The sequence below is a fragment of the Trichomycterus rosablanca genome, chromosome 17, assembly GCF_030014385.1.
Source record: "Trichomycterus rosablanca isolate fTriRos1 chromosome 17, fTriRos1.hap1, whole genome shotgun sequence".
In the NCBI taxonomy this organism is placed as follows: domain Eukaryota; kingdom Metazoa; phylum Chordata; class Actinopteri; order Siluriformes; family Trichomycteridae; genus Trichomycterus; species Trichomycterus rosablanca.
In genome coordinates this window covers 8,014,905-8,039,023 of record NC_086004.1, presented here as the reverse complement: position 1 = coordinate 8,039,023, position 24,119 = coordinate 8,014,905, and the positions used below count along the sequence as shown (strand labels likewise).

Below are 24,119 nucleotides of genomic sequence, written 5' to 3'. Positions count from 1 at the left end.
AATATAATAGTCCCAACTCTATTGGAATGGCTTCGCAGATTTCGGTTTTGGACTGTTTCTAAGTATTTCTACACATTCAGTCAAATGAGCATTTCTGAGGTAAGGTGCTGATGCTAGACCTGACGGCCTGGCTGACGGAGTGACTGTATACAAACGATCATAACCAATTTACAAAATATAGTGAGATGTAGAAGTAAGATGGAATGAATTTACCTGAGAACTGTTTATGGCAAAAAGAACTTTGAAGATCAAAAAGGGAAAAATTTAATATAAAATAATAGTGCTACATATTCCCAAAGTATATATATAAAAAAAAAAAACTATATCAATGAAATCCTACTAATGGTGTGAAGAATTCAAGTAGGTAAAAGCTCTAACCACACCAACCCATGGCAGAGTTGGGGCAAGAAGCTGCCCGTAGCACCAAATTATTTCCACAGCACCATTTCCATAGATATAAGCTGCAATCTGTAGAGAGCATTGTTTGAGATGGTGTTTACCTTGTAAGTAAAAATAACATATTTGCATATTAATCTGGTAAAAATGGGAACTTCTGCCTCAAGCAACATACACTGGAAGAGTGATAAATATAAACGATGGCATGTAAAAAACTTTGGCGTGATTATCTAGTATAAATTTGCTTGTACATATTCAGTAACCAACGAAAATTCATAAAGTCTCCTGCACCAAACTGAAGCTGAACATTATTTAATACTGAAACTGTTGTGAGCAAAATAAAAAATGCATTAAAAAGCTAATTAACAGTTAATAACCTTGTTACAATAATTTGCCCTGTCCCAAATGTTTTTTAAACCTGACCCCAGATTCTCAAAATAACCTGCTAAGACAATCGTATCTTCTAAGCACCTGTCATAACTTAATACGGCAGTGATTATCAAAACCAAAATTCCTATTTATGGGTGGGACTGGAGCAAAATGTACGATTTCCTCAGAATATTCCAAGTGATTCATTCATTCATTTTCACAACTGCTGCATAATGGGTCGGCTTTATCATAAGGACTCATACACCGATCGGGCATAACATTATGACCACCTTCCTAATATTGTGTTGGTCCCCCTTTTACTACCTTTCTATCAGAACCAGCATTAACTTCTTCAGCAATTTGAGCTACAGTAGCTCGTCTGTGGGATCGGACCACACGAGCCAGCCTTCGCTCCCCACGTGCATCAATGAGCCTTGGCCGCCCATGACCCTGTCGCCGGTTTACCACTGTTTCTTCCTTGGACCACTTTTGATAGATACTGACCACTGCAGCCTGGGAACACCCCACAAGAGCTGCAGTTTTGGAGATGCTCTGACCCAGTCGTCTAGCCATCACAATTTGGCCCTTGTCAAACTCGCATAAAATCCTTACGCTCGCCCATTTTTCCTGCTTCTAACACATCAACTTTGAGGATAAAATGTTCACTTGCTGCCTAATATCTCCCACCCACTAACAGGTGCCGTGATTAAGAGATAATCAGTGTTATTCACTTCACCTGTCAGTGGTCATAATGTTATGTCTGTGTATTCTCACGTTGAATGGCTCATTCACACCTAGGGGCAATTTATAGTAAATAATCTTTTCTAGCATGTTTTTAGGGAGGTGAAACAAAAACACTGACCAAGGACAAGAGTTCAACCAAGGTCCTTAAGACTTGAGTTGCTGTGGATCATCCACTTTATTGGATGTGCCAACACTCCACCCACTACCAGGGTTATATTAGTATTTAGGTGATATGGCCTCCTGATTCCTTGATAGTGATTAGAACTGACTAAAGCTGGAGACTTCTCTGTGCCCATATTAATGGGCAGAGTTTTAGCTTTTTTGGACAACCCAAAATTGAAAAATAAAGGAATATTTAAAAAATAACACATAGCAAAAAGTCATTAAGAAAGGTAACTCTGTTGACGCTTGTCAAATTCTTACATTACAGGTCCTAGAGAGCATGAAAATATAAAAGCGAGCAGTCTTTTGGACTTTACAGGCATTTACAAATGACAAGTCTCCCAAGTGTGCCATTTGGGACAGAGCAAACATTTGAGGTGGTATGTCAAAATGTAAAAAGTTAAGTAAAGTTGTCTAGTAATAGTAAAATAAGGTGACTGGACATTTGCTGCAAAACAATCATTAACTGCTTAATCCTGGTCAGGGTTGTGTCGTGACCAGGTCCACTGGGTAACACTATAGGCTTCAGCCATCCCCCTCTTCAGACATAGCCAATCGTGTCTGTGTAGACACCCGTCTGGCCGATAGCACCTCTGAGATTTAAACCCGGTGATAGGTTAGTGTAATACCTGGCTGCACCATCCAAGGTCCTAGTTTAACAATCAAGTACATTTCAGATTCATAAACCAGGCATGTAAAACGATCACACTGATCTAATCTAATCAACAATCTAATCTATGTGTTTCCAAGTATTAAGTACTGTCAGCATACTGTCAGCAGGATACTAAGAATACTAAAAAATATTCTGCTGACAAAGACAAGCACAAATTACAATCCCATCAAAGTTAAACTCGGCAGCGTGTGAGTTGACACATTTTGTAACCCAGAGCAAAAATATGGAAATGAACTGCATAAGCAATTCTAATTCTCAGAGGAATCTCATTAATTTCTGTGTCCTGTCATCTGACCTCACTGTTACTAGGTCTGACTATCCTGCCAGAATGAGGAATTAAGCTTCTCCCTAGTGAGGTAAAGCAGGATCCCTGCAGGTGAGTGGCAACATCCCAGTCGACATACATTGTTCAGCCATAACATTAAAACCACCTCCTTGTTTCTACACTCACTGTTCATTTTATCAGCTCCACTTACCATATAGAAGAAACTACTTTGTAGTTCTACAATTACTGACTGTAGTCCATCTGTTTCTCTGCATGCTTTGTTAGCCCCTTTTCATGCTGTTCTTTAATGGTCAGGACTCTCCCAGGACCACTACAGAGCAGGTATTATTTGGGTGGTGGGTCATTCTCAGCACTGCAGTGACACTGACATGGTGGTGGTGTGTTAGTGTGTGTTGTGCTGGTATGAGTGGATAAGACAGAGCAGTGCTGATGGAGTTTTTAAACACCTCACTGTCACTGCTGGACTGAGAATAGTCCACCAACCAAAAATATATCCAGCCAACAGCGCCCCGTGGGCAGCGTCATGTGACCACTGATGAAGGTCTAAAAGATGACCAACTGAAACAGCAGCAACAGATGAGCGACTTTACATCTACAAGGTGGACCAACTAGGTAGGAGTGTCTAATAGAGTGGACAGTGAGTGGACATGGTATTTAAAAACTCCAGCAGCGCTGCTGTGTCTGATCCACTCATACCAGCACAACACACACTAACACACCACCACCATGTCAGTGTCACTGCAGTGCTGAGAATCATCCACCACCTAAATAATACCTGCTCTGTGGTGGTCCTGTGGGGGTCCTGACCATTAAAGAACAGGGTGAAAGCAGGCTAAAAAAGTATGTAGAGAAACATATAGACTACTGTCAGTAATTGTAGAACTACAAAGTGCTTCTATTAAGTGGAGCTGATATAATGGACAGTGAGTGTAGAAACACAGAGGTGGTTTTAATGTTATGGCTGATCAGTGTATGTTAAAGCCTGTCATGAACAATGTTGATTCCTTATAATTGTTGTGCATACTCAGAAAAAAGAGACATATTTGCTGGTTATATTCGTCATTCATCCAGCTGTTATTTCCACTTTAGCGGCGGCTGGCACAATCGTTGCTGCGGTTGTGTCGTTCACAGGTTTTGCAGCACTGGGATCGAACTGTAGGCTGTTCACACTGGCCGAGCCACTGGAGCTTCTGGCAGAAACTGAATTTTAGACGGTCATTCGAACACACCTGGCCTGGAAAACACAGATACAAATTAGTCAGCATCAGGATCCTAATTTACTTTGTTTGCAAAGCAAGATGTGCTTAAAAATGGGAAATGAGTCATGAGACTCTGCTCCTGTTTTGTCCTTGTTTCCTTGATGCTGATCTTGGAGGCTCAGAAGCCTTTAATCTCTTGGTGATATTTAGCTCGCTTGACTATGGACAGTATTACCCATGTTTCAGCAGCTTTTAATTCATGGCAGATCTCATAATCAGTTCTTGGATTCTATCTGACCATCAAAACGAATGTCTTCTCAGTATAGGGTGTTAGTTTGGATTTTCTTTTTGACCCTTGCAGAAGACAACCATTCCATGTGCTTCTTAAATGATGAGTTGCTGCATCAATACAGTGGATTCAAAAAGTAATCAAACCTCTATTGCCCTCCATAGATCAGGGCAAGGATAAGCTCTACCCACTAGGCTACCACTGTCCCCAATTATTCATTCATTTTCAGTTGTACCACCACTCTGTCCTGGTCACCCTAGACAGGTCGTCAGTCCATCACAGGGCAAACACACACACACACACACACACACACGCACACACACACAGGTGCCTGTACAGAAGAGGAGGAACGTGGAGATCAGTGCCTGACTCTCCATGCACGAGACTGGCCTCACACGCGAATGCACCTATGCACGCATCACAGCATTATTCAGGCAAAGACACCCTCATTGGACGCGATCGGGGTCCCAATTAGTGGGTACAGTGTGTTAAAATGACAGTATTACCCATGTTTCAGCAGCTTCTAATTCAAGGCAGATCTCATAAGCAGTTCTTGGATTCTATTTGACCATCAAAACAAATGTCTTCTCAGTATAGGGTGTTAGTTTGGATTTTCTTCTTGACCTTGGCAAAAGACAACCATTCCATGTGCTCTTTAATTGGTGTAAAGGTGGCCTACACAAAAACAATGAATTTTTTTTTTCCCAAAAAGGTAAATGACATTATAGACCTCTGCACCACCAGAGTAATAATCTGAGTTGCTGCATCAATACACTCACTCTCTCACTCACTGTCTTATCCAATTAGGGTCGCAGGGGGGTGCTGGAGCCTATCCCAGCTTTTCAATGGGCGCAAGGCACACAGTAACACCCTGGACGGGGCGCCAGTCCATCGCAGGGCAGACAGGCAGACACACATACACACACCCATTCACCTATAGGGCAATTCAATGTCTCCAATTAACCTGACTGCATGTCTTTGGGCTGTGGGAGGAAACCGGAGCTCCCGGAGGAAACCCACGCAGACACGGGGAGAACATGCAAACTCCACACAGAAAGGACATGGACCACCCCGCCTGGGGATCGAACCAAGGACCTTCTTGCTGTGAGGCGACAGTGCTATCCGCCAAGCCACCGTGCCGCCCTGCATCAATACAGAGGATTCAAAAAGTAATCAGACCTCTATTGTCCTCCATAGATCAGGGCAAGGATATAAAACAATGTCTATGGCTCTTAGGTGTTCCCAGGACCACAGTGGTCTCAAAATAAAAAAAATAAAAAGGATAAAGCTTGTTACAACATTAAACTTTTTTAGAGTTGGCTGTGTAATAACATTGGGAATCCGGACAAGAAGAGCCTTGGTTTTTGAGTTTGCTAAATGGCATGTACAAGACTCATAAACATAAAGAAAACGATTCTTTGGTCTGATGGAATAAACTGAACTCCAAATATCCAAGCCTTTGAGTCCGAAGCCCAGATAAAAATAAGGAGGGTTGTGTCAGGAAGGGCATCCAACACTGTGCCAAATCATGGAATAAAGACCAAAGTGATCTGCTGTGGCAACTCCTAAAATACTGGAGCAGCCAGAAACAACAAATGTGTATTTAACTCAATACAGTCACCAACAGTGGGGGCCAAAAGTGTAAGATGATTAGTAAACATTGATTTATTTTACATTTTCTACAATTTAATACAATGTTTTCCACTAAAAGTGACAGTATTGTATTATGGTGGGGTGTGAATTGAAAGGAAATGCAGATTATGGTAAATAAGGTAATTTGTAGGGTAGATCTTTTAAAGATAGCATCTGCAAAATGTAAGGCAGAGAGGAAACTGTTTCTTTGCAATGTTAAACACAAAGCACAAGCTATGACACACAAAAAATTTTTTACAGCTTGCTTGGTATCAGATGCACTGCTAAGTCTAGACCCGGAGCTGACAGCATGAAAATTACAGGGTATATCCACCCTAAATTAACTGAGAGCTGTAATCACTTTCATACACTGAGGAGAAAAGCTTCAGTACAAATGTACACTTCATATTTTTTCTTTCTAATAAAATCTGTCTGGAACTGTGTACCACTACTCTTCCTCATTTCTCAGACAGAAGAATTCATTCATGTGAAGTCTTGCAACTGTCAACACAGCACAATTTTCCCATGCTGCCAGATCAAATAGTATACTGACATGACCCTGGGGCTGAGGACTAAGAGCACAACTACTACAGCCTCCCATAATGCACCATTTCCTGCTCTTGCACTCCTCAACTAAACATGAACTATGAGACGTTGCCTCCTGCAGGGAGGAATCTATTGTGGTCGGTTCTATTTCAGTGCAGGATAAAGTACACGGTGTGGTGATAAGAGAAAGAAGTGGCTTATTTGTCTCAGGGTTCATTAAGTTTCTGCTGTAGCAGAGGCACAGCTGTGTTCAGGTATGGCTGCCGGAAGGTGGGTGTCTTGGCTCCAGAACATTTAATTATCTGCCAGTTAAAGCTGTCTTGTGCTGTTAGATAAAGGGAGTTAGATTTCAACCCTGCAGGGATAGGGCATAGAGGAGTGTATCATTCTAACTCGTTTAACACCTGATTTAACTCATCAGCTATTTTCATTTGACCTGTTTCCTGCAGTCTGACGCCCCTGATTTAATGCCTTTGCTTACAGACATGGCAAAAAGTATGTACTGTCTAAGGGATCCAAAATATATGCCCTTTTATCAGAACTAAACTAAATTAGAGCTAAAACCAGGTCCCTAAAGCTTTTCTGTACCCACACTACACTGATCAGTCATAACATTAAAACCACCTCCTTGTTTCTACACTCATTGTCCATTTTATCAGCCCCACTTACCATATAGAAGAACTTTGTAGTTCTTCAATTACTGACTGTAGTCCATCTGTTTCTCTACATACATTTTTAGCCTGCTTTCACTCTGTTCTTCAATGGTCAGGACCTCCACAGGACCACCACAGAGCAGGTATTAATTAGGTGGTGGATGATTCTCAGCACTGCTGTGACACTGACATGGTGGTGGTGTGTTAGTGTGTGTTGTGCTGGTATGAGTGGATCAGACACAGCAGCCCTGCTGGAGTTTTTAAATACCGTGTCCACTCACTGTCCACTCCTACCTAGTTGGTTTACCTTGTAGATGTAAAGTCAGAGACGATCGCTCATCTATTGCTGCTGTTTGATTTTGTCATCTTCTAGACCATCAGCGGTCACAGGACGCTGCCCACGGGGCGCTGTTGGCTTGATATTTTTAGTTGGTGGACTATTCTCAGTCCAGCAGTGACAGTGAGGTGTTTAAAACCCCATCAGCGCTGCTGTGTCTTATTCACTCATACCAGCACAACACACACTAACACACCACCACCATGTCAGTGTCACTGCAGTGCTAAGAATGATCCACCACCTAAATAATACCTACTCTGTGGTGGTCCTGGGAGAGTCCTGACCACTGAAGAACAGCATGACAGGGGGTTAACAAAGCATGCAGAGAAACAGATGGACTACAGTCAGTAATTGTAGAACTTCAAAGTGGAGCTGATAAAATGGACAGTGAGTGTAGAAACAAGGTGGTTTTAATGTTATGGCTGATCAGTGTACATGCCAAAGTGTCACTGATAATAGAACCAGATTATTAACTCATTTACTTATTGTCAGTTGTACCACCACTCTGTCCTGATCAGGGTCACAGGGGGTGCAATTCACTGAGCGAAAGGTAGGAAACACCCCAGACAGGTCCATCACAAGGCAAACACATCCACACACACAGGCACCTGTACAGAAGTGGATGAACGTGGTGATCAGTGCCTGACTCTCCATGCACGATATTGGCCTCACACATGAATTCACCTAGGCGCATGTCACAGGGAAATGTACCCTCCTTGGACGTGAACAGGGTCCCCACTAGCGGAAACCTAAATGGCTAAGCTAAGCATTGGGAGAAAAAGGAAGAAAATGCATCAATTAAATAGTAAATAAAATAGTGTACATTTATAATGCTCATACCTGATGTTGGGGGAACAGAAGGGGTGGGCTTATTTGTCATGCATATCCATGTTTTAAAATGTTATTTTAAAATATGCAACATACCCTTGGAAAAAAGCAACAAAAAGCTTTTCCTTTCATTGTACAGTGTGTTAAAATATGCCTCAGCACACACACACACACACACATCCTGCATTTGCATTATTTATTCCAGTAGAAAATAAAATAGCATGACCCTCAGCCAGAAGGTTATGGGCCATTGGGAGATATACCATTTTCTCAGTTTTGAACACTTGAGCCCTCTGCCTCAAAGGTTACACCCTCCCACTCACATCCTGTAGGGACTGCAACAATTCTAAATATATGAAGTTGGATATTCAAGCAATTCTGGACATAAAACGTTCTCCTTGTGTAGTATCATAAATTGCTTCCAACAAACACTAAGCAGTAAAGCGCAAACAGAACTGTGGAATAGTGTCTCTATGATCTAAGGTGTTGAAAAATTGGAAATGCAACCCTGACCTTCACAGCAGCAAATGTATATTTCCATATAAAGTAGGTTTTTATGAGACTTATTGTTTCTGAATAGAATTTGGATTCAGTAGGATGCAATTAGTTTCATTATATGAACTCAACCTCATTAGGTAGCACAAGCTGATTGGCGTTCTGTTTGTTATTCCAGAGACAATTATTCCCACTAGGAGCATACAAAAGCTCGACCTCCATTAAAGATGCATTTTTCATGGGTTTTGTTGTTGCATTTTAAAAAAATCAAGGACACATTCTCAGACTAATCATAAAAGTATACTTACAGACCAGCAAATGCTTTTAAATTTCATACATGTAAAGAGATGAATATAAATGTACTTGACATAAATGCTTTGATAACCTAGTCAGCTAAGATTAACTTCACAGAAAAGTAGTACAGCTGAGCTTTCCTCTGAGAATTGCTGCTAACTGCATTCCAAGCTAGGGCGGCACGGTGGCTCGGTGGGTAGCACTGTCACCTCACAGCAAGTAGGTCCTGGTATCGATCCCCAGGTGGGGTGGTCCGGGTCCTTTCTGTGTGGAGTTTGCATGTTCTCCACATGTCCGCGTGGGTTTCCTCCGGGTGCTCCGGTTTCCTCCCACAGTCCAAAGACATACATGTAAGGTGAATTGGAGACACTAAATTGACCAAGACTGTGTTTGATGTAACCTTGTGAACTGAAAAATCTTGTGTAATGAGTAACTATTGTTCCTGTCATGAATGTAACCAAAAAGTGTAAAACATGACGTTAAAATCCTAATAAACAAACAGACAAACATTCCAAGCTATATGTGCCAAAATTGGAGCTTAACTGCAGCTACTATAGATCATTTACTAATCACACAGGGACAGACTTAATCTCTAATGAGATGAAATATCTGGAGAAACATGTCAGGGATTATGTTTTAAATGTGAGTAGAAAGGTATTACAATGGTGGGACCAAACTGAAGCAGCCACAGCAGTGAGTAAAATGGGCTGCGTTTCATCCCAAACCTCCAGTAACAAATTGTATATTATATTTCCCTCGCTATTATTATTGTCAATATACACAGATCAGGCACAACATTATGACCACCTTGCTAATAATGTGTTGGTCCCCATTTTGCTGCCAAAACAGCCCTGACCTGTCAAGGCATGTATTCTAACACCCTTCTATCAGAACCAGCATTAACTTCTTCAGCAATTTGAGCTACAGTAGCTCGTCTGTTGGATCGGACCACACAGACCAGCCTTCGCTCCCCATGTGCATCAATGAGCCTTGGCCGCCCATGACCCTGTGGCCGGTTTACCACTGTTCCTTCCTTGGACCACTTTCGATAGATACTGACCACTGCAGACTGGGAACACCCCACAAGAGCTGCAGTCGTCTAGGCATTACAATTTGGCACCTGTTAAATTCGCTCAAATCCTTATGCTTGCTCATTTTTCCACTTCTAACACATCAACTTTGAGGATAAAATGTTTACTTGCTGACTAATATATCCCACCTACTAACAGGTGCCGTGATGAAGAAATAATCAGTGTTATTCACTTCACCTGTCTGTGGTCATAATGTTATGCCTCGTTGGTGTAAGATGCTAGTAATTAATTACATAAAATAATTTTTCTAAGACTTGATTTAAAGATATATGGTGTGAAGAAACGTCACTGGTCCACACATCAGTTCTGACATCAATCCTACTGAAACTTATGGGATAAAGTGGAGCATTAATCATCAGCCAGGCCTTCTGTGGTGAGAAAGCCTTGCCAAAAGAATAGTGGTTATATTTTAAAGTAATTTTGAGAGGTGGAAACTTTAATATAGATAAATATCTAGCAAAAGTAGTTTGCCTGAAAACAGGTGGGGAAGAAAGTTTTTTTTATGTGGAGGTGCAACCGCAAACCTTTTGTTGTTTTACTTTAGTATGTCACTGGTTACTAAATAAAAACAGAATCTTATCTGTGTATTTTTTTCAGCCAATAAACAGTTAGTTAGAATGGTCATTAAATATTTATTTCTGGTTTACATAAGGACCTGGTATCTTTTCTTCCTATCTAATATAAGATAAGCAATGAGTCCAGCTAGATACTGTCACCCGAGACAAAATAAAACATTGCTATTAAAAGTTTGGTCGAAAACAATGTCGGTATCAAAAATAGATTGGAAGGAAAATACAGTACACACTCACTGAGTATTCATAGAACGGAAACATGCTTTAAAACAATGGGTTTGCAGCACTCAGGAAATTAGATAGATAACTCAAAACTCATGTGCAAGCATTTACACCATTACCTTTCACCCACACTGAAAAATGCTTTCAGTATGGTAACACATATTCATGTTTAACCATCGCTTTATCCTGGTCAGGATCGTAACGGCTCCTCGTCACACACCCCGGACAGGACGCTAATCCATCACAGGGGCTAGACCACTTGCCCCCTCCCTCAACCATAGCCAATCATGTGCCATTTTCATTGATTTCACACACGTGAGCAATGGGTAGTAGCTAAAACATCTGAACGTACTAATTAGTTGGGGTGTCCACATACTTTTGGCAATATAATAATTTTCTTTTTTAACTCAGTGTAGACTGCATGAAACTCTAACATAGCTAGATTTTTTTCACATTTGGTTTATTAAGTACTGTTTACGGGTGGCACGGTGGCTCGGTGGGTAGCACTGTCGCCTCACAGCAAGAAGGTCCTGGGTTTGATCCCCAGGCGGGGCGGTCCGGGTCCTTTCTGTGCGGAGATTGCATGTTCTCCCCGTGTCTGCGTGGGTTTCCTCCGGGAGCTCCGGTTTCCTCCCACAGTCCAAACACATGCAGGCAGGTTAATTGGAGACACTGAATTGTCCTATAGGTGAATGGGTGTGTGCATGTGTGTGTGTCTGCCCTGCGATGGACTGAGTGCCTTGAGTCCATAGAAAAGCTGGGATAGGGTCCAGCACCCCCCCTGGTGACCCTAATTGGATAAGCGGTTAAGAAAGTGAGTGAGTACTGTTTACTGTTGTTGTAATATTCATTCATTGTTTGTTTTACCACCGCTTCATTCTATTAGGGGTCGCGGTGGTTCTGACACTCAGCGAAAGGTAGGACACACCCCGGTACCCAACAGTATCAGATCGGATTACACTTTTTCCTTCCGATATCCTTCCAATATCGGACCGATACCGATACAGAGTATCAGATCAGTGCCAGCACTAATAAATGTTATTTGAACAGTTTCATGTCATCCCTTCTCCAATTTTAAATCTATTATTATTATTAATGTACCAAAACAGTGTCTTTAGACAATAAATGATAAATGAAGTTTGAGAGAACTTTAAGGAATTATTTATAACTCGTAGCTTTACATTAAGCTTTGAACAATGCCTCATAAACGTTGTGCTTTATCTCTGGTGTTTGCTCCCCACCACATTGTTTGATGGACATCTAAAAAGCTGCTGCTGCTTTTGGATGCACTTTTGATGAAGCATATCAGCCTTAATAACAAGCTTCTGTAAATTCCACAGATTTTGCAGACTCAAAGCCTTTCCTGACACAAAATCTAAGATACATTAACTATTCTCACTGACGTTTTTGATAACCCTAAGCCTCCTAAATCGGCTTAGATGAAACTGAAAATCTTCTCACTGACATTTCAGTACTGGGTAGGATTGGTTCATTTTCAGAGGAAGATTTTTTTTAAATGGTCTTTGCTTTTCTATCTCATTTGCATTTCAATAAAATGTAATAATTTCACACAGAGCGGTTTGGTGAAAGAGCTACACTGACTCGTGGACCACTCAGGCGTATATCAACTGCTTAAAATGTAAATGTGTTGTAAATGAAAGCAGCATGCAGGTATTACTTTTCTATCAGAATATTTGCCAGTAAGAGCTTTAGCAAACTTTAACCTGCTCATGAATAAAGAAGCATTGTATGACCAAAAGTATGCACACACCCCTCCTAATTATAGTTACTTCAACCACACCTATTAATTACAAGTGTATTAAATCAGTTACTTCATTTTCATGTTTTTCCACCACTTTTTCCATCACGTTTGCCCGGACTCACTCCCAGGACAGGGTGCCAAGCCATCTCGGTCCTTTGTATAATGCTGTGTTCCTTACTGGAAGTCTCCACCTTGGTTCTGTTTCTTAAATCATTCTTTGTTATTCCAATTTTTCTTTAATTTGTCACCTGCCTGCGTGTGAACAAACGACCACATCATGACTAGTTGGGACAGTGGTAGGCTAGTGGGTAGAGCTTTGGGATATCAATTGAAAGATCGGTTCAAATCAAGGCTCTGTGCAGCCACTGTTGGGTCCTTGAGAAAGGCCCTTAACCCCGTCTGCTCCAGGGGCACCGTATGATGGCTGACCCTGCGCTCTGACCCCAGCTTCCAAATAAGCTGGGATATGTGAAGAAGGAATGTCATTGTACTGTACAACTGTATATGTATATATGACAAATAAAGGATAGCTTATCATCTTATCTTATAAGCACGCTACTCACAGTCGTGTAGGTTACATTGGCGTGTGTTTTCAGGCCAAGGTTCATGATCGCACTGGACGTCCTCCTTTTCCTCTTCCTCCGCCTTTATGTTCACACACTTCACCAGACGGCGCTGTACACCTCCACCGCAGGTCACCGAGCACTACCAAGACATGCAGCATAAGATTTGAGTTATTTATGAGCTTCATTATGAATGATACAGTTTTGGGATGCTACATTATCGTAAGAGACAAGTATATAATTATTTGACTTTGAATGATTTCCGCAACTTACATCTTGCGGAAGGGCAGTTGTAGCCTAGTGGTTAAGGTACTGGACTAGTAATCAGAAGGTTGCCGGTTAAAGCCTCACCTCTGCCAGGTTGCAACCCTTGGGCCTTGAACAAGGCCCTTAACTCTCAATTGCTTAGATTGTATACTGTCACAATTGTAAGTTGCTTTGGATGAAAGCGTCTGCTATATGCCAAAAATGTAAATGTACATCTTGTAGCAGGTGGGGTGTGGTGTGAGCAATAAAACAACCAATGAAAAACAACTTTACTGCTCGCTTTTTTGGCTTTTCTGCTTTACAGTGCAAACAAAATCCTCTCTCTAGCCTCTTTCTGGGATTGACGGACTGAAGGACACACACTTCTTTGTCCAAACGAACTTTCATGGAGACATCCTGGCATTGCTATTAAGCTAGCAGGGGTAATGGAATTTCAGTTTTCTGAAAGATAATAGTGTTTGTACTCAGTATGCCTGCAAAGTGGAAACCTCAACAGTTTGGGACTGAAAACATCAGTTTACATTCCAATGCCAAAGAAAGGCAATGCTAAAGTGTGTTCAAAGTACAAAACAATTGTGCTTATTTCACAGGTTAGGTCATGGTAATGCTCAAGATTCTGCAAGCTAGGCTTTTAAAATATCTGAACTGAGAACTACCAGAAGTGCAAGCTGGTTTGCAAAGAGGCATTTCGCTAGAAAGATAGTTCCAGAAAAACATCTACTTTAACATTGTGAATCACAACAAATTATGTCAAGTTCTATGTCAAGAGTACCAGACCATGAGTCTCCTGATTAATCTGTATGTGGGTCAAGAAGCAACACTTAAAAGTATATCATGCCAAACGCCAGGCTGGATGAATCGACAGCCGTAATTAAGACCGCCTGAAGAAATGTCAACAGGCTTAAATAGGCAGACGATACCACATGAGGCTAGAAAGTGAAGAAGAATTAAGAAGCCTCTTGATGAAGGTGAATGAGTGCAAAAGCTGACTTGAAGCTCAACATTAAAATAAAACTAAGATCATAGCACCCAATCAGACAACTTCCTGGCTAATAGAGGGTGAAATTATAAAAGCAGATTGATTCATTTATTTTTTAGGTTTAAATATGATGACTGTGGATATGAAACTAAAAGATATGCACTCTTGGGATGAAAAGCTATTTTAAACCTGCACAGCATACTAAAAAGCAGAAACATCACATTGTCAACAAAGGTCTGTACAGCCAATGCTATGGTTTCCCAGTAGTAATTTATGACCCAAAGAATCTTCCAAACTGTGGTGATGGGGAAGACATTTGAGAGTGCCTTGGACTGCAAGGAGATCAAATACGGCAATAATAAAGGGAATCAACCCTGAAAGGAAATAAAAGGAAATAGATTTTGAATCGAGCACAGAAAACACATGGTGTAGCCATGCAACCCTGTTCCATCTAAGCAGCACATGCCGGGAGCAGAAGAACACAAAAGCTCCGGAGCAATATGTGGCAGTGTTGACGTAAGCTGGGATTCAAGATGCCACAGAGGCCACGCTACACTCATCATGACTCATTGTTGAGAAGCACCAAGGGCTCACAGTGACCATGTGAATTTAGATGCCTCCTTTTCTGTGCCTTGTTCTTTAATGTAATGTTTTACATGTACTGTTTAGGAACGTTTTGTCATACATGAGAAAATTTGGGGCAGATATTTGCTAAAGAAAAGTGCTTCACAATCTACACTGATCAGCCATAACATTAAAACCACCTCCATGTTTCTACACTCACTGTCCATATTATCAGCTCCACATATAGAAGCACGTTGTAGTTCTACAATTACTGACTGTAGTCCATCTGTTTCTCTGCATGCTTTGTTAGCCCCTGCAGTGACACTGACAAGGTGGTGGTGTGTTAGTGTGTGTTGTGCTGGTGTGAGTGGATCAGACACAGCAGCGCTGATAGAGTTTTTAAACAACTTACTGTCACTACTGGACAGAGAATAGTCCACCAACCAAAAATATCCAGCCAACAGCACCCCGTGGGCAGTGTCCTGTGACCACTGATAAAGGTCTAGAAGATGACCAACTCAAACTCAAAGCAGCAATAGATGAGCGATCGTCTCTGACTTTACAACTACAAGGTGGACAAGCTAGGTAGGAGTGTCTAACAGAGTGGACAGTGAGTGGACACGGTATTAAATAAAACTCCAGTAGCGCTGCTGTGTCTGATCCACTCATACCAGCACAACACACACTAACACACCACCACCATGTCAGTGTCACTGCAGTGCTGAGAATCATCCACCACCTAAATAATACCTGCTCTGTGGTGGTCCTGACCTTTGAAGAACAGGGTGAAAGCAGGCTCAAAAGGTATATAGAGAAACAGATGGACTACAGTCAGTAACTGTAGAACTACAAAGTGCTTCTATATGGTAAGTGGAGCTGATAAAATGGACAATAAGAGTAGAAACAAGGAGGTGGTTTTAATCTTATGACTGATCAGTGTATATTTAAGAATGGACTGCCTCAGCTAGCATTACATATGGTGCTGCCATCTTTGAAAGAGCAAATGGTTTGTGTGAACTATTTTATGTTTTCTATTGATGTCTTGACGGGTGGTAGATTTTTAATAACAAAATGTCAACATATTAAATTGCCAACATAGATGATAGTGTAACCATAGAGATTGGACCTCCACACATACTTTCACAGCTTGGGGTCTACAAAAAGAAAATGTACTGCTGTGAACAGGCACCATGGTTCGCTAAGTAATAAGACCAGTAATAGCACCTTCTGCTAAACTATAAAGGCCAACAAGGCCCCTTGCAAGCAGTCATCGAGCAGAGAGACATTGCCTGGTTGTTACATCACAAAAATGGCATTTTATTAGCAAATCGCAGACAGCCAGTTAAACTCACAGTTTATGCGTTACCTCTAATACCTTACATCAGTATTATTACAGTATTTTTGGCCGTGGTGCATATGAGCTACCTTGGGGAGTCAATGAGATTGAATCACAATAAAATAAATCAGATAATTATTGAGTTTAATGAAGTTTTGCATACAAATTACCACAGCTGGTGTTTAGCCAAAGAGTGTGGGGTCCCTTCGCTAAATGTGTGTAATCAAAAGACCACAGCTAGAGTCCTTTCTAAACTGTTAGGTCTTACAATGGGTACATAAAAGTGAGACTTTGACTGTCTTGACCCTTGCAAAGAGCCCTTTAAACTGAAGCAATTCTACGAATGGCAGCTAAAGTAGGATTAAAAACTGTTCTAAGTTCAGAGGCTGCTGTGCAAAAAAGCAGCTCATACAGATGGTACCACTATCATAGACTTAATTCTGTTGTTAATCACAAAGACAAGTCAAAGTCAAATCACAGTGAGGTCATCCACACGTCTACCCACTCTTCAACCTAGCCAGATTTGACTATATAAAAGGTTTGACATGATGCTCACCTGACCCCAGGACCCGGTCACCCACTGGGTGCAGGGCTGCTCGTTGCATTTCTGAATAGTGTTGGGTTTCAGTGCCTCATCACATACGGCATCTTCAGGACATGTGACCAATCTCTGCTGCTCTCCACCACCACACAGCTCTGAACACTGTGGAAATACATGAGGTTGTAGTGATGTGAGCTTTTTCCTATTGATCAAGAACGCACAGAAACAAGTATGTAAAAACACCAAGTTAAATAAGCTGCTACTTCCACCTACATAACAGTAGCTGTGTTAAAGTCAAATGCAAAAGTTTGGACACCCCTGGTTATTCTTTACAGTATTTAATTAGTGAAAGTGAACGAAGAACACAATGAACCAGAATTTTTAAATAAACAGTCAATAAAATTGTGTAAGACTTAAATAGCATCCTTAGTAGACAGATCTGGGTTGGCTTGTTAGCATTTCAACTGCAACAATTTATTTTCCACCAAACATTTATTATTATTAATTCCTTTTTTACTAACATTATTATCAGTGCCGTCAAGCTGATGCAGACTCCTAACAACCATATGCTCCAAAATGTGCTTTTGCTTTCTTAATGGATCATTTATTGTTCCTCTAATGTTATCCATCCATAATGTTGCTGGCCGTCCTCTTCCTTTTTTACCTTAAACTCTTCCAAAGCATAATTGTCTTTTCCAAATGAATTGTTTTTTCTTATGTACTCAAAATAAAACAGTTTCAGTTTGACTGTCTGGGCCTCCAAGTGAAAGTTTGGGTTTGATTTGGTAAAGGATCTATTTGTTTGTCCTCTTTGCCATCTCCAGCACCAAAGTTTAATGTCCAGCTGTTGCATAAATAATGAACCACAGAGAGAACCGTAGTCTGGATAATTCTGATCTTTACAGCTCACTAATAAAAACATAACAGGCTTCCATGCTAATGTACGGCAAGCATCTTATGATACTACGGTTGCGATTGTACCCATCAACACCTCTTTTACACTGAGAGTTTAGAATGTCTAAAACGGGTTTTTAAACAATGAGCTGAAAAAATGGGTCACAGAGTAAAATAATAATAATTGAACTTGTATGTGAATGCCCCCTTGTGGAGGCTTTATGTTACATCTTGTAAACCACAGTGGGACCAGATTGTACAGTGTTTGTTTGTTTGTTTATTAGGATTTTAATGTCATGTTTTACACTTTGGTTACATTCATGACAGGAACTGTACAGTAGTTACTCATTACACAAGATTCACCAGTTCACAAGGGTATATCAAACACAGTCATGGACAATTTTGTATCTCCAATTCACCTCACTTGCATGTCTTTGGACTGTGGGAGGAAACCGGAGCACCCAGAGGAAATCCATGTGGACATGGGGAGAGCATGCAAACTCCACACAGAAAGGACCCGAACCGCCCCACCGGGGGATCGAACCCAGGACCTTCTTGCTGTGAGGCGACAGTGCTACCCACCTAGCCACCATTGACCAGATTGTACAGAGAACGAGAGAGGGAGAGTAAGATGCATTGTTTGTGTTGCCCGAGTCGTGTTTGTTTGTTTATTAGGATTTTAACGTCATGTTTTACACTTTGGTTACATTCATGACAGGAACGGTAGTTACTCAATACACAAGATTCATCAGTTTACAAGGTTGTTTCAAAATTGTCATGGACAATTATGTGGACGCAGGGCACTGTTGGCTGGATATACTAACACACCACCACCATGTCAGTGTCACTGCACCATGTCAGTGTCACCCCTTATGGAGGCTTTATGTTACATCTTGTAAACCACAGTGGGACCAGATTGTACAGAAAGAGAGAAAGAGAGAGAGAGGGAGAGTAAGATGCATTGTTTGTGTTGCCTGGATCATGTAAATCATGGACAAAATGTGTTCACTAGAAAAAAGTTTGAAAAACCCTGGTCTAAAGAAATGTGGACAATCACATTTTCTTCTGCTTGTTTATTTCTCTTCAACTTGATTAATGGATAAATGTGAACTTTCTCTTGCTCTGATAAACAAGGAGAGCTCAGAGCTATACGACATTTGTAAACTTTTGTGGCAGCACAAGTACTCACCCTTCTAATCTAGTAATAATGGGAGGATAAGTAGAAATAGACAAGTGTTGGAATGATTGTCAACAACTTAGTTGAAAAAGAAACATTTGCTGTTAAATAGCAATTACTCACCATAAGCTAGACCAGGAGGCTTTAATCACAAAACAATGTTGCTGAAATGTTGAGCTCTGGGTATGAGTTTATTATGCAGACAGTAGTGGGAAGAATATTAGATTCTGCTGTCCGTAAAAAATATTGTTTGTTTATTTTATTCTCATACCGGATACTTTGCATCTGTAATGAGGAAGCACTGAGTAAAAACAGATCCTACAATCTTCCTGTTTGTTGCTTATTTGGGCTCGCTGTACTCCAGCTCCGTCCTGACCACACAGCATGCTTATTGTTCTCATGTGCACCTCGTTTGTCTCAAGTGTTTGATGTGGTTTTGTAATCGTGACCATTGTTATGTGGACTCCTTTCCTTTTTTTCTTGACTTGCAAGCTGCAATTCTACTTTCTTTTGTGTCCTCAATACCCTGTTTCAGCTGCTGTCTCGTCTGTCTAATTTTTGCTGTGACGCCCAAGTTTTTGGGCGTAAACACATTAGCAATATACACTGATCAGCTATAACATTAAAACCACCTCCTTGTTTCTATGCTCACTGTCCATTTTATCAGCTCCACTTACCATACAGAAGCACTTTGTAGTTCTACAATTACTGACTGTAGTCCATCTGTGTCTCTGCATGCTTTGTTAGCCAGCTTTCATGCTGTTCTTCAATGGTCAGGACTCTCCCAGGACCACTACAGAGTAGGTATTATTTGGGTGGTGGGTCATTTTTAACACTGCAGTGACACTGACATGGTGGTGGTGTGTTAGTATATCCAGCCAACAGTGCCCTGTGGGCAGCGTCCTGTGACCACTGATGAAGGTCTAGAAGATGACCAACTCAAACAGCAGCAATAGATGAGCGACCGTCTCTGACTTTACATCTACAAGGTGGACCAACTAGGTGTTGGTGTGTCTAAGAGAGTGGACAGTGAGTGGACATTGTGTTAAAAAACTCCAGTAGCGTTGCTGTGTCTGAACTCACACTAACATACCACCACCATGTCATTGTCACTGCAGTGCTGGGAATGATCCAACACCCAAATAATACCTGCTCTGTGGTGGTCCTGTGGGGGTCCTGACCATTGAAGAACAGGGTGAAAGCAGGCTAAAAAAGTATGTAGAGAAACAGATAGACTACAGTCAGTAATTGTAGAACTACAAAGTGCTTCTATATGGTAAGTGGAGCTGATAAAATGGACAGTGAGTGTAGAAACAAGGAGGTGGTCATAATGTTATGCCTTATCGGTGTATTTAAAAAGGAATGTGTTTTTAACTTAGTAGTTATTCAGCCCACACATTTTGCCCATATAACCCTTGCAGTGTAACAGATGGTATGACTGAGATTAATACTGTACAGTATTTAGATTTTGAGTGGGCTTTGAGTGAACTTTGAGATAGTTTTGTTTATTTCCATCCGAGACAAAACACACCCCAGCTTTACACATACATATCTGCCTCGGACTCCCAACTGTTCCACGAGGCATGTCTTTTAATGTCAGCCGGCTTGATGTGAAGACGCAATGTCTCACTCTCGCCAAAAACTAAAAAATTTATGATGTAAGGGAGAAAGAAAACAAAATATGACTCACCTGTCCCCATGATGAAGTGTACCAGTCCGAGCAGAGCTGAGTGTTGCAGGGGATATAAACAGAGGGTCGTGCTGAAGTCGCCTGACAGTGAAAAGGCCTGAGCAGTCTTTGATCATGAACATCATAACACTGGATCTCACGCAGCTGTATACCTCCTCCACAGTTCTTCGAGCACTGGCAACAGAGGACAGCACATGTTGCTTACATGCAATTTTCTAATCTGATAACAGAAAAAATGAGTCAGTCCAGCTTTCCATCACATCTGTACAAGTATTGCGACTACATATTCCAGTAGGGGGTGGCACGTTGGCGCAATGGATCGCGCTGTCATAGCAAAAAGGCCTGGGTTAAAATTTTCAGAGTCCTTTTAATTTGGAGTTTGCATGTTCTCCCTGTTTCTGTGTGGGTTTCCTCTGGGTGCTTTAGCTTCTTCCCAGACATGCAGTCAGGCAAACTGAAGCAACTAAAATTTGCTGTGTGTGTTTGATTGACTGTCCGGGGTGTTTCCTGCATTTTGCACAATGAATCATACCCACCACAACACTGACCAGAATAAAGCAGTTGCAGCAACAGACAATGAGTGACTGAATGAGTGAATATTCCAGTATGTCAGTGGTGGCATCACAATTTTTAAATTTGTACATTTATTAGGATCTACAGTAGGTATGTAAGTGGCCAAATAGAACAAATCAAGATGAAATGTGGATGTCAGCTTAGTTGCAAAAGGATCCAACACTATATTAATGCCTGTTTTGGATATGGATGTTGAACTAGCTTAGCTTATGTCTATTATATTATTGATTTTATGCTTCTCGTATTAATGAAAAAGCTTCTGGCACAATCCTGGTAAGATCTTTGCCCATTCTGCCCTGTAGATTGGTAGAGTTTAACAAATTTTGTTGGTTTTCTGGCATGAAATTGACTTTTCAGTACAGTCCACATGTTCTGTATAGAACTGAGAACTTTTTCCGCAAAATTTTTATTTTAGGATGATTTGGCTATTCAAAAATGAATAAAGAATTTTGATATACTGTACTCTTAAACTGTTGGATTTGAATGCTGCCCCCTTTTCTCTAAACATACACCTGGTTAAATAAAAAAAATAGTGAAAGAATATTTATCAGGACAGTGGAACACATTTAAAATAGTATTCAGGCAGCGCCAAATGTACAATTCACTTCTGATTATGCAGAGGGCTGCTGAATTACAATTATGTCAGTTTTGTCACTGGTTTAGTTACTCTTTGTGTTTGATTACAGTCAGTAGGCTCACCTTGCTCCACTCTCCTGCCCTCCACGCAGAACAGGGTCGAAGGTGGCAGCGTCGTGCTGGCACTGGTTTCTTCACTATATCACAGTCCGAGTGGATTCCTGTGCTGCAGTGCACCGACCTCCAAACGGCACCAAGCCCACAGCTGGTGGAGCACTGTAACATAAGAGCATTGTGGGTGGATCCCAAATGAAAGGATTTCTATGATTTATATGGTGGGAAAGATGCTCTGCAGTCCAATATGAAGGGAGAATAATAAAAACTATGTGTTTTTTATATGTTAGAAAGAAACTGTTTTTTTACATGCATTTTCATGTACACAACTTTCTTTTAATTATTTAAAACACCCAATTTGAATTATACTGTACAGCAAGAAAAAATTTTATAGGCACTATCGCATAACAGCTGTTCAGGCCAAGGATGGCTGCTGGCTAGCCCATCACTCCTATGACACATAAGACGCCGCTGACTGCATCTTTACATTGACCAGAGGCAGATTCTTACAGAGAGCCTCAGCCTACGTATTCTTCTGCCACTTATGCTGGCGTTTAAACTAGACAGTAATGGTCACTCCTTCAGCAGCAAGAATGCCATACCCAATTTGACAAAAAATTTTTATTCTGAAGTTCGACTAACTTTTTAATTAAACTTTAAACTTTACTCCAATCACTGATTGTGCTAAATTATTTTGCATTCTCATTTCTAAATGATATTGTTACTGGCACCACTCCATATCAGTATTCCGCATAGCTAGCCATTAATATGACTGTGAAATTTCAGAGTGAACCACTCGTGAACTACTCACTGAGCTCCAGTTGCCAGCCATCCAGAATGCTGTGGTTGCAGCTGGGAGCAGAGGGTCTACAACTGTGTCAGAGGTGATGGCGTCATTCTGGTCACTGGTACCCTGAGTTGGAGATTCTAAATAATCTGGGGTAAAATGTTTTGTAAACCCTACGAACGGAGGGACAGGAATGTTGTTGAAATCTATCTCTGTCCAAGCATGTGAAGACTCCTTTTGTTCTCCTGTGGTTGTAGTCAGTGGTAACAGAGTTGAAGCTATAGTCCTCTCAGTAGTGAGATCATCATATTTTACTTTATAGGCATCTGTCGTACTGTCAGTACTAAATAAATAAGAAGGTTCCTCTTGTTCATTTTTGCCTCTAGGTGCATTCTTGCCAACCTCCACCTTTATGCCTTTGTTCTTCGTAGCTAACTCCTCATTATCCGTCTGAGTTACAGGCATCAGGGTTGAATAATCTTCTATGGGAATGTTTTTGTGATTGTATTTATCTTCAGTAGGATGTACATAAAGAGGCTCTGAACTTAAAAAAATGTTTGGTATTTTTACATCAGGGGAAGTTGGTAATTCTTTAAATGGCACCTCATTTGTTGTTGCTGGGCTTTGTGTAGTGCTTAAGTCCTGAGTTGGTGCAAGATCAACTTGGTGCAAGTTTTTCAGATTCTCAGATAGCCTGGTGACAGGAGAGCGTGGTCTGGCTGTTGTGTCAACAGGCAGGAAGTAATCATCTTCCAGATAGCTCTGATCATGGTGGTCAAAACGAGGACCCTTGTCCTTGGATGGTGAGGCAGTTGGCAGGACTGTAGAAGAAGATGTTAATGAGGTAGCTGTGGAAGTTTCTGCTTCTTCCTTGTAAACTGTAGGTTCAGGTTGCTTCATTGCAGAGTGATCTGATTCTACGTTTTCTTCATTTTCAAAATCATACAGCAGATCCTCATGAAACCTTATGAAGTTGTAGTCATAGTAAAAGTCATCGATTAAAACATTGTTTACAACTGACTTGTCCGGTTCAATGTGATTCTGATCCAAGTCGCTACTGATGGCGTTGTTTAGGGCATTGCTTGCCCGTGGCTGTGCCCTTGCTGTTTCCGAAGCAAACTTCGATAAATGATTGTGATGAAGTACTGATGTTATCTCATTGAGAACCTCCTTGCTTGATGAGCCACTTCCAGACCAGTCAGCATCCATAATTGTTGGGCATGGCTGAGTATTGCATGGCTTGTCAGAAGCAGGCTTGGTTTGAGGATCACAGTCAACCATGGTATTCCAGCTGCACAGAACCTCACGTGTTTCCACGCCTCCTGCGCAGCTCAAAGAGCACTGCAACAGAGGTAAAAAAGAAGGGTTAGAGGTGTCAAGACCACATAAATTCATGGTTATGTCACTCGCTCTGTCTCATTTCAAGTGGAGTATTTTTGTATAAAAACTGGTGTTCATTCTTAAACCTGGAGTTGTCACAACAATTTACATAACAAGATGCGAATTGC

The 24,119-nt window shown here is 41.1% G+C and overlaps 1 protein-coding gene across 1 annotated transcript in view; it reads right to left on the bottom strand.

Moving 5' to 3' along the window:
* Window positions 1–3,639: 3,639 nt before the first annotated feature.
* Window positions 3,640–24,119, bottom strand: part of LOC134331466 (A disintegrin and metalloproteinase with thrombospondin motifs 7) — a 61,772-nt gene continuing 41,292 nt past the window's right edge. The window contains exons 19-24 of the mRNA XM_063012900.1: window positions 22,636–23,952; window positions 21,834–21,986; window positions 20,562–20,735; window positions 16,816–16,962; window positions 13,114–13,255; window positions 3,640–3,864 (exon numbers count right to left, since the gene is read on the bottom strand). Coding sequence (XP_062868970.1) covers window positions 3,716–3,864; window positions 13,114–13,255; window positions 16,816–16,962; window positions 20,562–20,735; window positions 21,834–21,986; window positions 22,636–23,952 — 2,082 coding nt within the window. The 3' untranslated portion in view covers window positions 3,640–3,715. The remainder of the gene's footprint in view (window positions 3,865–13,113; window positions 13,256–16,815; window positions 16,963–20,561; window positions 20,736–21,833; window positions 21,987–22,635; window positions 23,953–24,119) is intronic.